This window comes from Numenius arquata, chromosome Z (assembly GCF_964106895.1).
Source record: "Numenius arquata chromosome Z, bNumArq3.hap1.1, whole genome shotgun sequence".
In the NCBI taxonomy this organism is placed as follows: Eukaryota; Metazoa; Chordata; class Aves; order Charadriiformes; family Scolopacidae; genus Numenius; species Numenius arquata.
The window spans coordinates 14,272,091-14,288,907 of record NC_133616.1 but is presented as its reverse complement, the minus strand read 5'-3'; the positions used below and the strand labels follow the sequence as shown (position 1 = coordinate 14,288,907).

At 41.0% G+C, this 16,817-nt stretch overlaps 2 protein-coding genes across 2 annotated transcripts in view; one reads left to right on the top strand and one right to left on the bottom strand.

The window, feature by feature from the left end:
- The window catches only part of WDR70 (WD repeat domain 70), a 135,895-nt gene extending 121,103 nt beyond the window's left edge, over positions 1-14,792 (bottom strand). The window contains exons 1-5 of the mRNA XM_074166134.1: positions 14,763-14,792; positions 14,617-14,679; positions 14,139-14,222; positions 11,593-11,707; positions 7,211-7,415 (exon numbers count right to left, since the gene is read on the bottom strand). Of these exons, the coding sequence (XP_074022235.1) occupies positions 7,211-7,415; positions 11,593-11,707; positions 14,139-14,222; positions 14,617-14,679; positions 14,763-14,784 (489 nt within the window). The 5' untranslated portion in view covers positions 14,785-14,792. The remainder of the gene's footprint in view (positions 1-7,210; positions 7,416-11,592; positions 11,708-14,138; positions 14,223-14,616; positions 14,680-14,762) is intronic.
- A 1,639-nt stretch (positions 14,793-16,431) lies between these two features.
- The window catches only part of NUP155 (nucleoporin 155), a 32,529-nt gene continuing 32,143 nt past the window's right edge, over positions 16,432-16,817 (top strand). The window contains exon 1 of the mRNA XM_074166033.1: positions 16,432-16,697. Within this exon, the coding sequence (XP_074022134.1) occupies positions 16,562-16,697 (136 nt within the window). The 5' untranslated portion in view covers positions 16,432-16,561. The remainder of the gene's footprint in view (positions 16,698-16,817) is intronic.

Below are 16,817 nucleotides of genomic sequence, written 5' to 3'. Positions count from 1 at the left end.
TTAAAATAAAAAAAAAAAAAAGAGATAAGCCAGTGTAAAGGAAGGAAACTCAGTATGATTGTTGTGCAATCTGGACAGTGTTAGCACCAAGTATGTATAGTCCCCGTGTACTGCTAAGTGCCCACCTGTAAATAAGAGATGCCATTGGAGCAGTTGTAAAACATTAGATGTGGTTGTCTCACATTCATAAAAATCCAAGGCCATCTTTTAAACAAACAGCAGACATCCCAGGAGTCAAAAAAATCACTCTCCAAGGATGTCATTGGAGCAGTCTGCAGTTCCAACAGTTTAACATAAATCACTTGTTAATTGAAAATGCTGTGAAGACTTGTTTTGGAAAGGAAATGTAACTGCATGTCACTTACACTCTTCCGTCAAATATAGCCCTTTTAAATTATTTAATCATCCCCACCATAAATATTTCAAATATGGGTTATCATCCACTTTATTTTCTTCTTCATTCATGCAAGACTTCTCTATACCTGTATCTCTCATTATTCTGCTTAGAGTATAAACAACTTTTTCAAAAAGATAACATTCATATGCCAGATAAAAAAATACCTATCTTCCGTTTATGTATTCCACAGTGATACCAACAGCATCGAACAGTGTTAGTATCGCTGTGAGATCCCTGTCCAAATATAGAACTATTTTATATATTCTAACACTGATAGAAACAATGTTATTTGTGCTTCTTTATACAAGTACTTTGTAAACTTGTTGCAACAGCCAACAAAAGCATGATGTAAGACAGTAGTCACCACTTTCTTTTGACTTTGTAAGTGTTTTAGGTTCTTAAAGAATAAATTCCTTTCAGCTTCTTCACCTCCAAAGATCTCAATTTCTACTAGAAGTAAAGAAAGTAATATTTAGGATCAGGCGTTCATATACCATTGCATGAATGCAATTAGGATCCTAGGATTTCCAACTACATATTCTTGTTAAATAATAGTAAATTGAAAGTACAGTCTTGTGACTGAGATACACATCTAGAATACATGGTTAGAAAGATTTAGAAATTTTTTTCTTAAGAGGTAGGTCAGAGAATTCTACAGCCTCAAGGATACCCATGCCAAACATACCTGACAGAAAAAAAACCCCAAACATTTCCACTATCCCTCTAAGGACAGTAGCTTCCACAAAATCTTCTGGCTATAAAGAAACCAAGGGTGTCAGGAGAGATGAGCGCAAGGGTCCCATGTTTCAAGGGTGGGAGCTCTACAGCCACAGTGCACCTGGCCTAGAGATGAAGAGCACTTTGCATCACTCTTGGCAGTTCCCTTTCCAAATACAGAAATGGTACCAGCAGCTCCTGAAGCTTTCTACAAGCTCCACCAGGTCAGGCTGACCTGATAAACGGTCTCTAAAGGAACTGACAAAGAGTAAAAACAGGACATAAGAATATCTCTGAACTTCGTTAAAAAGGATAATAGTAACAACAATTATGTTCCATATCACGTTTTATGTAATACTACCAAAGTCACCTCTCTCTAATTTTTAAGTACCTTGAAGTCAATAAGTATGTGCATATATTCTCACAAAATATTTCTAGAAACAAACTCATAGGAGTAAGTATCCATCTGTAGAGGAAACATTCTAAAACTGCTCATATTCAGTCATACTACTAATTACTTAAGACAAATATTGTGTCATCAAAAAGGTATGGCATGATATACAACAGAGAAGTCTTGGTGTGACTATGCTGTGCGGAACTGATCAATAGAGATCTTATAAGTACATTCTTCTTCTCTGGGGACAACTGGTAATCACAAACCCTGGGGCACTGTGCTGGAGAGGAGACGAGCAAACACCCATGCCTTTTTATGAAAGACAAACATTCCTTAAGAGTATTACCCAGTTAGCTTCCTCTTTTACATTGTGATGCTCTCAGTTTCTTAAGTACTCCTTCCCTTTCAGCTTCTGACTGATTGTCTCACATTCTCACACAGAGCTTCATTATAAAAATGTAGGGGTTTGATTTTGTTTTCTTTTAATTTTTGTGAAGCTTGAAAATCCTGTCTAACCTGCTCTTGAGATAATCTCATTCTTTGTACCACTATTAATCACATCTATGATCCTTAACAAAAATTCCATGATTTGTTCCAAGTTTAATATAAAGAAAAGACATTTTCCTGATTTTTTACAGCAGAAATACTACCAAGACCTAAGAACGTATTAAGCACATATATGACATATGAGTATTTTTCCCATAATTATATATAAAGATAACACAAAAGGAAATTGAAAGCAATGGTAATTGCTACCTATTTTTCACCAATGTACCAGTGACTAGAAATAGTTAAAAAATAATGCCTCTTATCCTCAAGCTCACACTCTCCTGTCTCTGTTGTGCACACAAAAATTGCTTTGTTCAGCTTACTTCACTTTTTCTTCTTTAGACAAGATGAAACTTGACTGGGTAAATAAGATTCAGTAGTTACCAGGACAGAAAATCCTCAGCATGAATGTTATAACTCCTTAGGATGACTAAAAATTCACATAACATTTCTTTATTTTTACAACACCAGGATTTTTAGCCTGGTACCATAGCCAAATTCTAATTGGAGCAATTACAGTCTACTTAAATTCTCCATCTAAATCAGCAGGAAATGGCTTTCTTCCACTCTGAACAAATGAGTGTTACTGGTATGTCCTGTTAAACCTCTGCAAAAATTTAAAAGTGTCTCAAAACAATTCTATAAATTGGAATACAGCTATGCTATCATTCTGGAAATATGCCCAAATCAGAGTACGGCCTTGGAGAGGCCCAAGGCTGTACTTGTTTCAGGGACATAATTACAACATGATTAGTATCCCTTTGGTACTGAAGGGAGAAATAGTTCTCCATTCTAAAGAAGAATCAACTGTAAATAAGCTCCAGACAGAAGACAAAGCGTTACAAATCCACCCAGCAACTTCTTCCAACCACCACCTCTATACCCGTTGCTTCAAGCGAGAAGTGTCACAAGATGCTAACATTCCATTAAGCTCTGTTAAAGATCTCAGCACATTTTCTAATGACACATAAAGATTAGTAAAAACATGCTTTCTCACTACTGTATTTTAATAGGTGTCATCCATTACCTTGAAAAATGCTTGTGTCCTACATTTAAAGCTGTCCGCCCACCAACCCTGACATGAGTGCTTTGTCTAGTCTCTCGTCCCCCTCCAACCAGATTCGATTTTGACTGCACTGATCACAATTCAAATAGACAACTCTTCTTCACATTTTCTTCATTGCCCAAATTAATGCATCTTTCATGTAAAAAGGAAAGCTACAATGAGAGGAAAATATCAGAGGGAATTTATATGAAGTGTACCTATGGTCCTTACAATATACTTGATACAACAGTAATCCTTCCACTACTACAAAACAAGCACTGTAAAATATTCGTATAACTACTTACAAGCATATTGTGCCTTGTTAAGAATCATCACTTCTGGACCGAATGGAGGTGAATTATACTAAATGAATATGTCATTAAATCTAAATACTTATTTGTTAAACATAACTACCATCAGTATTAACATAGAATTTAATCAAATACATAAAAATGCTTTGCAACAGCTACCACAGACTTGAGTATAAGACGAACTTAAATAAATTCAGAGAAAAAACTAACTCAAGCCATAATTCACATATATGCAATATCTACGGCTCTCCTCAAAAAATTTATGTTCACTTCATATCACATGTAAATTACAGGAAAGTGTAATACTCAAAAACTAACAGTGCTGATTAAAAATATTCAGCAATTAACTGCTGTTATTCATTTTCCTATAAAAATACCAATAAAGTATGAAAAATTCCCAGCAAAGATAACCACCAGCTACTCCTTCCACCTGATGATTATTCACTAAAATACCCAATGTGAGCTGGGCAGTCCTGGGCCAACCCTAGACTCAAAAGACGCTAACCTCGTAGCAAGCAATTTTGACAAATGTCTCTATCGGCAGTCTCTCTTAAGAAGGAAAAAAACAACTGAGCAAGCAAAGGTGGAAAAACAAACCACATCTAAAGTCAGGCTTGAGAGACAGTGGAAAGCTACCAGGGTAAAGCCAGTATTTTGGTGTATTTTATGTTATACAAAGTTCACAGAATTTCAGAGTACAGAACTGCAACTCATACAAGTATTAAAGAAAAACTTGTTTCCTTCAGGGTCAAAAATAAAGACACTTGTGTTTTAAAGAAGTTACTTCAGCAGCAAAATATGATAACAAAAGAGAGACAGTCTCACCGTACATCTGGAAACAAAACAAAAGAATTATTCAATGGAGCTTTCCATTTCTCCTCTCCCAGTTCTGCCCCCGTGCATACCAACCACGGCCTGATGTACAAGCAAGAAAAAGGAATCACAGAGCTCTTATAACAACAACACCTGCCTTCCTTGGGGCTCACAGGATCATACTGTGATCACCAATCGATCAACAGGAAATCAGGAAAGCACAGCTGCTTCCTGATTCCCTTCACAGGAAAGAAACTAACCGAGTTCATGAGCAGCAGTAAGGGGAGGCTCTAGACCCCAAAGGCCTCTGGCATCCACGCTGACACAAAATCTTCCCAGTTATAAATTAACTGTTTAGACTGAAAACCCACAAGTCTCATATTTCTGCTGCTCTGCTTATTCTCAACCAAATCTATTCTAGACTGTTTTGTAACTATTGTCTTAAGTTCAGACGAACTTAAATCACACCAGTCTGCAAGTTACCTTTCTGTCTGAAACTTTTCTTTGGGGTTTTTTAACTCTGGTTTCCAGCAACTCCACTTTATTGAGACAGTTGTGGCATTATTCAAATACATATAAATAAAAAATTAATAACACAATCTTGCTAGAAATTAAAACAGCAAACAAAGCAACTTCTGAGAAAGGTTGAAGTAAAATCAGCTGTTTCCACACATTGTTTTCTGTTTGGCATTCTAGAGAAGTTTACAGAACTAAAGCAAGAATTTCACTAAACAAGACGCCCACTGCCCTTTGGAGAGAGATAGTGAAAATAATTATATTCAGTGCTCAGAATCCATAAATAACAGGCATACAAGCAATTATCTAAAAAATATTTTTAAAAATCCATATCTCATCAGCGTATGACAGACATCAAGTTAAAGTAACAATCCAGTTGTTTTTTCCAAAATTATTTACATGCATAATAGATGGCATTTTAAAGATTTCAATGCACAAAGCCCTACTAAGGTGCAGCCCTTTGACGGAGGACAACAGAAAGCATGCACACAGAATACTATAGCACAGAGGCGTTAAAAAGAAATCGATATTTTCTATTATGTTGCTGATACCCCCTCTTCTCTTCACAAACTACCTCTACTACTAAAATCCTTACCCTGTCCTGTGGAACATATAGATTGCTTCCAAAAATACATAGTATTACCACTTAAGAGATGTTATGCGTCTTCCTGAAATTTCTCAATTACTAAATACCACTGTTCTCCCACACTGCTATGCTATATAAACATGCTCAGCATTTAGTTACTTTCTCCTACAAGACCTCATTTATTCCATAAATATGAATAAATGAAGGAGTCTGCTACAACTTGCACTAATCTATAGTTCAAACATGATTACATTCAGGAATCCATATAGCACTCATTACTGAGACGAAAGAGATGATTATACCAGAAACTGGAACAGTAGTATGTATAGGACTCCTGGTTGATGTGAACTTAACAAAATTACTCAACAAAAGAGATGTCAAAGGATGCCAGCCTTCCACTAATCATGCAATAAACCAGATACTGAATATTTAGTGTACTTCCACTATAGCTTACTTGACCAATGTTGTGAAACTTTCTTTGATGCAACTGAATATTTTTGCTCATTCACTACAAGTAGGCAAGATTATGGACAGCACACTCAATGGAAAGGTATATACATATTTTACGGAAAGTGACATCTCTAACAATCCATGGAACCAGAGGAAGAGTTTTCCCAAATTTTAATCCAGCCTTACAACAAAATTATGGTCAAACCACAAGCTACTTGTTTCAATTCTGATTTGCAAAACAAAACTCAAATAATTTCTGGCATGAGTTACAGGAAAAAATTAGGTATATAAGATGAACAACCATTATTTAGCTAATTTGATGTGTGTTTTTTAAGCAAAATTCTCTATGATGTTCTAACACATGCAAAATTCCCTTAATTATTAGGAAGAACAATTTGGAGATACTCAGTTTAGAAATCAACAGAAAAAAAAAAAAATGTGATCACAAAAGGTTAGGCTAACTCTAAAAATCAGTTATGCCATTGCTTAAGAAGCTCCTCTCACTGATTTTCAGTAGTCTAAATTTATGTTTTAAAGTTCACAAGATGCAAAAGGAGAGATTTTATAGGAAAAGAAAAAACCAAACTGACCACCTAGTCAAAACTGAAGAGGAATTGACAAGAAACCCTTGAGACACCTGGGAATTTGGTTTTTAGTATCAGGTTTATATTTGTGTAACAGGACATACAAGTTTTTATCTGTTACCAAATGGTTCACAACAGTATAAGGCCTTTTTTAAAGGACTTTTATCATTGTTGCTAAAAAACATTACACAAAATCCACTGCCATAAAATATTCAATACAGTAAGTTTTGGAGAATGAACATCAAACCATTAAACTTTTAACTAAATAGAGAGAGAGATTTGTCAACTGAGGATCTGTGATACCCAAGTTCGGCTGTCAGGGGTTCTCTTGCATTTAACATAGATAGAAAAGACAATCCATATTCATTCTAACAAACCAGTCTGCACTTATTTAGGTTTAGAATAAAAACAAACCAAATAAAAAAAAAAAAAAAAGGAAGCCCTCAATTACCACAGTTAATTTTCTCAGAGCAGTTCTCCCTAGATTCAAGCCCACCTCTATCTTCTCTTCTACATATGCATTAGGAAACACATCATATAAAAAATTCATATAAAATATTTATTTATATAGTTCTTTAATATTGTGAAAACAAAAAAGAGTAAACAATGTATACTAACTGATGATGAATTTCCTTTGAGATTCACAACCATACTTTTTTTTTAAAATCCTGGTACTTTTAAATGAAAACAATTATTTGCATTTCTTGAATAATGATTAGAAAAAACACAAAACCCCTGCATTTCAAACAACAGTCATACTTCACCAGCAAATTCAATCATAAAGAGCACACTTCATAATTAGAGTCTACTCAAAGCGTTAAAACACGAAAGAGGAACAAAATACTTACATTATCTTCCTCCTCTGTGTCATCATTGTCATTATCGTCATCACTATCCTTGAACCCAGGTGGAAGTGGTGGCCCAATGAATTCATCATCTTCATCATCATCACCAGTATCTTCAGCTGGACCTTGAGCAGAAGTCTGGGGTTTCACGGAAGGACCAGTTAACTCTTCATCTGAGCTATCTTCACTTTCACTACAGGTTTTCTCTCTGCATGGAAAAATTAAAAAAAATACTATTTCAAGAACATCAGCACTTTCATAAGAATTTCAGATAGAAAATGTTGAGACCTGTTGTAAATTTGTAAACACTGAAATTAGCAGCAAAACATAAACTAATGTTAATTAACAGAGTGAAGGCCCACCATCATCCTGAAAGTATAAACAAAGCTTTAAAAAAAGGAATACCGTAGTGACAGACAGTTCAAAAAACTGGACAAAATAAAACAAAGAAAAAGTTAGATGAGTTGTAAAATCAACAGTACAACATCACTAGTATGGATTTCAACACTGCTTAGAAGGCAACAGAATGTATTGTTACAGATCACTTTCAAGACTCTGCTTCAAGGTGCAGCTTGTGCAGATGCTCCACACCTCTGTTGGCTGGGTGGAACTCAAAACTGTAATCACCCAGACTCACAACCAGAGTGAGAACACAAAGCATGGCATTTGCCTTATAATGCTGGTAAAGAATAACAGGGAATCAGGCACTTTCAACCAAGTGTTTGATACTGTCACAAATCTAGATTATAAAAATTACATTGAATTATCAATTTGCTATTTTCCAAATCAGTTGTGTGAACACATTATTTTTGGCACTGGAAAATTTCTGCAAAGTAGAGCTATTTAGCCCACGTTCATCCAGTTTATACAAAATAAACGTGCTCCCTCTGGTGGTAGTTATCAAGTAGACAGTATTGTAACTGGCAGAAGGTGTGGAACTGATAAGCAGAAAACCTTGCCTTTTGACTAGATACAGAGTATCATTACAGCGATACCTTGCAGAGGAAATCAGATGTTCCTTTCAGATTCAGTGAGATAAACTCAAATTGCAAGACTTCATTTGGAACCTTATATTTTAAGAAAATGTTTGTGAGTTTTTAAGTGAGCAGACCGCAAAAGATAATTTAACAAAGCCAAAAAGAAGACTACAGAAGTATTGGGGTTCTTTTTAAGCTTAGCTTATCACTTAGAAACTATAAGGAAAACACAGAAGTTGCAGAAGATAACAAAGGATTAAGAAAATATGTTCTAAACTATGTAATTGTGACAGAGAATGCAGCCCAACTCAGCCCCCCAAACCATCTGTACACCAAGCATGTAGTAGGCTACACAGCAAATATTTGTGTTGGATAAGCAACTGAAATTCTATTTTAGGAAGAAATCAAAACAAACTAAAACCAACATGAATTAGGTCCTCGGATGTTAGTGATGAGAAGGGTTTGCATGCCTGAATGCTTGTCTAATTTTTCCAACTATATTTACTAGCCTAATAAAAGATATTAGCTCTACTTACAAGCTTTGTTTTGCATAGCAATGAGAGACATCTAAAGACCTAGATCAGGATATGATTATCTAATAAATCTAATTCAAAGAAAAAGATATTTTGTTACTCTACAACAATGGGACTATCAATATCCTTTTACCAAAACGAAGCTTTTCCATCATGTGAGAAACAAGTTGGGACCTTCAAAGTTCTTCAGATTAGGTATCCCCAAAACTATCAACTTTACAATACTATGTGCAAAAGAGTTGTGTTTCAAGAGTCAATATGCATTCCCAGACTACCAAACCAGGTATCTTTTCCCCAAAAGTCAAACTAGTTAATTGGTTTTGGAATGGAAACAAATACACATTGTAGCTGCCACTGAGAAGAATGTATACAACATAATTATCCAAGGAGCCCTTTCCAATTCTGGAGTCCCAGATTTTCAGATCTTTCCATGGACACCCAAGAACAATACTTAGCTTCTTTCTAATTACCTATCCTTACCATACCCTTATTTGCTAGGGAGGATAAATTGAGAAAATCAAACATTTCAGTATTTTGAGAGGCAGTGTAATCACTCTGCATGTGAAACAGCCAAAATTGCAGTGCTATTTTTCAGTACGCTCCAAGCTCAGCAGGGACAGCCAAGTACTCCACCTACAGCTACTGGTCTCCTCTGTCCTGACTGGAAGAAAGTCAAACGTAAAAACACCCTAACGCAGCCAGACCAAAAGCCCAACTAGCCTCCTAAAAGTGACCGGGAGTGGTGCTGACAGAAAGGACAAAAGAAGTGGTGTTTCCTTCAATTTTCAGCCTTGCCAGATGCCGTAGAGAAAAATAAGCAGTTTGCCAGCCCCTTTCCCAGGAATCAGAGCAGTATAAGGAATTGTTTTTTTGTTTTGGGGGTTTTGTTTTTGTTTTGGTTTTTTTGCCTTCCCTTATTACCTCCTCAGTAAGTGAAACAAGCTGTGAGAGTTAGAAAGGAAACCTACATTAGAGCACGGATGCCACACAGACAGGGGAAATAACAAAAAACATTCTGAGTTGTGCAACTATGTGGGCATATCCCCCCCATGTGTTCACTCTCCTCACATAACCTACTCTATTTTCGCAGTTTTTTAGTTCTTATATATTAGCAAATACTTTAATTTCACAAAGCATAATTATTATACTTATTATTTATTACGCATAAATACCTAAGTACCAAAACTATTGTAAACATTTCTCTGCAACAAAGCAGTTCAAAAGCAAAAAGAATCAGTAGCTGTTCTTCACATCTCCCTGGAGAAACCAACCACTTTTTAACAATTAAAAAGTCAGTATGAGGGCTGCTACAATAACTGAAAGCACTTGAAATATTTCAAAAGAGGAAAGTGTTGCCATTTTCAGATAATAGAAAAAGCTGTATGATCAGTTTATAGTACCTACAATCCACATTATAAAAAGAACTACGGAGAGTCCTATATTCAGACTTAAATTATCAGGTGTAGGATTGTTCCTCCGAATTAAAGCTGAGTCATAATGGCACGTCTCCTTTACTAGCTTCCTGTTTTTAGCACTAAGTACTAAGCTACATATCAGATTTTACAAGGAAATATAAAACTTCCAGGAGAGCTTTTCGTGTCATGCTCTCCCTTCTCAATGCTTGTTAAAAACAAAAAACAAAAACAAAGAAAACTTAATATCAGCAGCCTACCTAATAACTCAGAATACTGAAAGGTATCTATTTGTTATTTCCCTTTACACAAAGTCCCTGGAGTTCTCTTCTGTGAAATCCATTAGGGAAATGAGATGATTAGGGAAAGGTTTTATACCATCTGACTGCTTTCCACCTTACCATTTGTTTTAATTGATTCTTTGTATTGAAGTCACCCATATACAGTACACAATCACATTATATTTGAATTCTTGTGATCCCCCATTATTTCATCAGCTAGGTATCTAAGATCATCAAAAGCAAATGGGAGCACAGAATATTTTCCCCTCATGCACCAGACGTAACACAGGATCTATAAGGTTGTATATTGTGTGAACAGTTATTTCAGTAAGAGCGCAGAGCTTATTTGATTTTTCCATAGCGCAACAGGAGAAAAGTAAACTTTGTAACAAAAATTTGTTCACAGTAGGAAATCCTAGAGGTTTGTTTGTAATAACCTACTACATATATACTCTATCAGCCCATGAAATACATATGTCTACTAGCATCTGGTATGAGTTATTAGACATCCATAGGTAAAAAAACCTAAAAATTTACAGCGCACTGATCTCCCTGCCATGCAACGGAGCTGTGTGGCCCCCAATACCTTCAGCTACTTTTGATTTCCCAGCATTTCAAAATTCAAACTGTCAAAGCAGTAGTATTTATTGTTTGTCAATAACAAACAAATGTCAAGTTTAAGAGTAAATTTCAGACTGAAGTAAAAACAAACTACTTTCTCAACCCCATTACTAACCTATACAATGTGCATACAGAGGTTTTTCACCCACTTTGCTCTCTTAAGTATATTCCATCTACAGGTGGGAGCAATAGCTGCTCACTAAGTCAGCACATGTAGTCATGGTATTTGCCCTAATACTTTAAAAATACCCACTGATAACAACATTGTTGGGATTTTTACAAAAAGTATGCCAAACAGGCTTAGGGAGGAGACTGCAAAATTAGCTATTAAATATACATAATGTCATTATTTACAAATATTGATGCATCTTGAAGAAATCATAGGTTAAAAAAAATCAAAAATTAGTATTTCCACTGAAATACTTCAGATAACATAGACATGTTCACACAAGTTAAATGACACTCATGCTTGCTCTCAAAGAAAAAAAAAAAAAACCTCACCACAAAAACCCACTTCATAAGAAAGCTGTTACATTGAATCTCCCATCACATCTTAAGTACCTTCGGGGTAATGAAGACGCAGCTCCTGTTGCACTGGATGCTGAAGCTGATGGACCGATGCCTCGACTTCTAAACTCTCTCTCAGCTTGTTCTTCCTTCTCTCTTTCACGAGCCTCTGAATACAGAGAGCACATAAATGACAAAAAAGCAAGACTTTTAGAAAATAATAAAATTAGAGGCTTGCTGAGGGCAGTAAATTGTCTCATTTTCTTCATTTTCAGACCTACATAAGATATTTGAACAGCTAACAGCAAAAGAGATTACTTCTCCATATAAATTAAATTTCCATTGCTACTCCAATGATCAGAGAAATAAAATGTCACAAGGAAAATGCAAACCCCTTCCAGTTTTTAGTTTGTACACATGATCAAACATAAGTTGATCATACAAGGATGCTGATATTTCAAGATTTTCAACACTTCTGATTGCTTCAGGGAGTTTTTGAAGTTTTCATAGTGCAGGGAACTAAATTAGTACATGAATACACACAGTTGTATAAATGAGTGAACTCTAAATATGATTTCTGGAAAATAAATACAAAGGGTTGTTTGTATTACGTGTTTATTCCTACTTCACTTCCTGAAAAAGAATCCCTGTGGAACAGTATGGGGGGAAGCAGGTGGGAGGGAAGGGACACATTCAAGATGCAGTTCAAGATGTTTTGACTTAAAAACATTATGTATTTCTAATCACAGAATCACACAGAATCTTCTTGGTTGGAAGGGACCTTTGAGATCATTGAGTCCAACCAACAAAAAAAACAAAACCAAAACCACCAAAAACAAAATAAAACAAAAAAGCCAAAAAAACCCAAAACAAAACCAAAAAAAAAACCCAAACACCAAGCACCAAAACCAAACCAAACCAAAACAAACACCCACAACCCCACACCACACCCACCCACAAACAGACGCAACCAACAATGTCAGGCACTAGAGCATGCCCTGAAGTGCCATGTCTACCTACACGTTTCTTAAATACCTCCAGGGATGGCGACTCCACCACCTCCCTGGGCAGGCTGTTTCAGTGCCTGACCACTCTTTCGGTAATGTAATTCTTCCTAATATCTAATCTAAACCTCCCCTGCCACAACTTTACACCATTTCCTCTGGTCCTGTCACTATTCACTTGGGAGAAGAGGCCAACACCCACCTCTCTACAACCTCCTTGCAGGTAGCTGTAGAGGGCAATGAGGTCCCCCCTCAGCCTCCTCTTCTCAAACTAAACGTGCCCAGTTCCCTCAGCCTCTCCTCATATGACTTGTTCTCCAGACCCCTCACCAGCTTGGTGGCTCTCCTCTGGACACGTTCCAGCACTTCAATGTCCTTCCTGTAGTGAGAGGCCCGGAACTGAACACAGCACTCGAGGTGAGGCCTCACCAGCACTGAGTACAGAGGCACCATCACTTCCCTACTCCTGCTGGCCACGCTATTCCTGATACAGGCCAGGATGCTGTTGGCCTTCTTGGCCACCTGGGCACACTGCTGGCATCTCTTACTGGATTTCCCTCCTAGACTAAAACATGGTGTAAGCAAATGATCTCTCATAAGGAACAATAGCTCAAACTGAACCAGTATCAAATATGAAAAGGTTTCCCACATGGAAACACATTGCTGTGTTTAGATTCAGCCAACACAAAAAATGGTCCAAATCAAGTTTTGGAATCCCTTGCATATTTGAATTTCACAGTGTCTTAAAGTCCACAAAATCAATGAACCTCCAACAGAGCTCTATTCTTATGGTTCTGTGTAAAATCAACACAGTACATCAGCATCGTAATTATCTCATCCTTTTATACATAATTGCCTTCTTCATGATAAGGTGCTTCAAGTCTAATAACTTCATAAACTGCAACGCTTTAGAGAGCGGGTTAAGTGTAATCTCGTAGGATACAAAATGCTCAACCATGATGGCATCACATGAGAAAAAAAAAAAACAAGAACAAAAGCCACACATTCTACACAAACTGCCCAAGCAGAGGGAGAAAACATAGACATTTGTATGGGCAAAGAGGTTTCTAAAACATGCAAGTGTGTCCCAAGAACCTTCTTTGGGATGGTATTTGCTTGGATACAGGCCACGAGAGATAATTTTCTCCCACTCTCAAACCACCACCTTGAAAACTTACCCACTCCAGCACATCAGGAAACAGAAACAAATTTGTGGGCTGCTATGTAACCTGCTATTCAGTGTAAGACAAACATTTCTTCTTTGTTATTCTGTTCTCTCTAGATTAAAACTGTCTGTACCAACTTCCCTTCCAAAATGAATACACAGCTTCACCTTTCTCCTGTGTCTGTAAGCTATGCCCCACAACAGGAACCTTGCACAAGCACACTACTCTTACATATTCAGACAACATATATAAATTAACAACTTTACAGTTTACCAAGCCCAAAACTGTTTAGGACTGTCTCCCTTGAACAAAATTGTAATTGTTTTTTGTACTGTAGAGAACCAGCTTGAGACGCTTCAAATGTCACCTCACGTCAGAAAACCAAAACACAGTGTAAGATGCATTAACTGACTACGCTCCCGTATCTTACCCAAGACCTTCTTGCTCCTCTCCACTGCAGTTCTTCTCGTCTGCTCGAACATGGCTTCGAGGTCAAAAGTCCGGGCTTTCTTCCCTGAAAATGAAGGAAAAGGAGGCTGGAACACAGACCCAGCCTGGCCACAGGCACTCCAGCGGCTCCAGTGCGGGGATGAGGAGGGTGGAAAGGGTGGGGGGGGGATGAGGAGGGTGGAAAGGGGGGGGGGGGGGATGAGGAGGGTGGAAGGGGGCGGGGGGGGATGAGGAGGGTGGAAGGGGGGAGGGGGATGAGGAGGGTGGAAGGGGGGGGGGGGGGGGATGAGGAGGGTGGAAGGGGGGGATGAGGAGGGTGGAAAGGGGGGGAGGAGGAGGTTGACAGCCACGACCGTTTCTTTCCCACCTCCAACCGCCAGCCTTCCCCGCCTCCCCTCACCGAGTGCCGCCGCCGCCGCCCCGCGCCCCTCAGCCCCCCGGCCCGCACCGCAACGCACCGAAGCCGGAGAAACCCATGGTGGCCGCCAGCTCCGGGTCGGGTGCCCCCACCATCTCAGCGTCTGCAAGGAGAAAGAAAACCAGCGGGGGGTCAGCCGGGAGCGCCAGGTCAGCTCGGCCGGGCCTCCAACCCCCCGCCGCTCACCGCCCTCCGCCGCCGGCTCCATGCTGCGGCTGCCCCGGAACCACAACAGGCGCCGGCAGGAAGCGGCCGGGACGCCGGCCCGCCAGCGCCGCCCCCCGGCCGGGACGGGGCCCCGGTGTGTGTCCGCCGCCGGCTTGGGGTGGTAGGCGGCCGACGCCCATCTCCCCTCGCCGCTCGGAAAGCCTCGACTAGATCTTCGTGGAGTCATAGCATATTGCGAGTCGGAAGGGACCCATCAGGATCATCGAGTCCAACTGCCTGCTCCTCGCAGGTCCACCTGAAACTAAACGACATCACTTAAGAGCACTGCCCCGGTGCTCCTTGACGTCTATCTGACAGGCTTGGGACCGTGACTGCTTCCCTGGGGAGCCTGTTCCAGGGGCTGACTACCCTCCCAGTGAAGAACCTTTTCCTGATGTCCAACCTGCACTTCCTCTGGCATGTCCTGTCCCTCATGTCCTGTCACAGGTCACCAGAGAGAGAAGATCAGTGCTCCCTTGCTCCACTACCCCCCATAAGGAAGGTGCAGATGGCCATCAGGGCATGCCCTAGCCTTCTCTTCTCCAAGCTGAACAAGTCAAGTGGCCTCAACTGCTCCTCGTAAGTCTTGCCCTCAAGGCCTTTCATCACGGTGGTCACCCTGCCCTGGCCACACTCAAATAGTTTGATGTCCTTCTTACATTGAGGTGCCCAAAACTGCACACAGAACTCGAGGTGGGGCCACTGCAGCGTGTGACAGTCACCCAGCCAGCTGTGCTGTGCTGGATGCTCCCCAGGACACGGTTGGCCCTTTGGGCACACAGGGCACACTGTTGACTCGTTTGACTTGCCCCAGCAGGGCTGCTTTCCAGGCCCTCATACCCCAATTTGTATATACAACCAGGACCACCCCATCCCAGATGCAGAATCCTGCACTCGTTCTTGTCAAATTTCAGCTAGTGGCTGCCCAGCTCTCTATCCAGAGCTCTCCGTAAGGCCTCTCTAACCTGGAGGGAGTCCACAGCTCCTCCTAGTTTAGTACCATTGGCAAATTTACTTATTGTACATTTGATTCCTGCATTTAGATCACCTACAAAACTACTGAAGAGTACTGGCCCTAAAATCGAGCCCTGGCAACCCCACTGGCGACCAGCCACCGGCTTCTCAATCTTGAGAAGACACAGGTGGAATTTCCTGCTTTGTCATGTAATCCCCGGGGGGTTTGGGGTGTAACTTCAGGTTCTCCATCAGGAAAGCAGAGCGGGGGACAGAGGGTGGGGGGGAGGGCTGTGGGGGTGGAATTTTCTTTATCGTGCCAGGTGCTTCTCCCATAGACGAAGCTCTCCAGAACGGGCGCTGGACCCTCCCAGGCGCACAGTGTCGGCGCAGTCAGGGCAGCAATCACGAGTTACAAAACAGCTCCATTCCCAGCCCCAGGCTTCACCCAGCCCCCGGGCTCCCGACGGCAGTTTGTGCCTTTGAGGCCCGTGACAACAGATCACGCCAGGCCCTCGGGCGGTGCACAGGGGTGGCGTGGCGGCCCACGGGGCCCCTCGCTGAGGCCGTCACAATCCGGCCGGCTTCGGCAGCTGCTCTCCAGCCACGGGACCCGGCGCCGGACGGAGCCACCGCCGGAAGGGCCAACTGGCGCGGCGGAACTGCGTCACACACGCAAGGCCTGCCGGGATTTGGCGGGTGGCGGCGCGGCGGGCCGCGAGCTCGCGCCTTCTGGCCCTACGCGGAGCCGCCCACCGGCCCGGGACCCGGACCCGCCGTTCTTGTCGCCATCACCGCCATCATCCCATCCGCAGCCCATCGCTATGCCCACCGCCATGAGCCCTGCGGCGCCCACCGCGCAGGAGGCGCTGGAGGTCGCGGGCCGCCTCATCGACCAGCAGATCCAGGATGATCGCTGCTACCCGGACCTGTCCGAGCTGCTGGCGGTGCCGGCGCCTGGTAAGGAGCGCTCGGTGGCCCTCTGCCTCCCGTCGTCTCAACCGCCCCCGTGCCCCCACCGCACCGCCACCCCCTGAGGGACGGCCACGCGTGAGGCCTTCCGCGGGGGTACGACCCCCT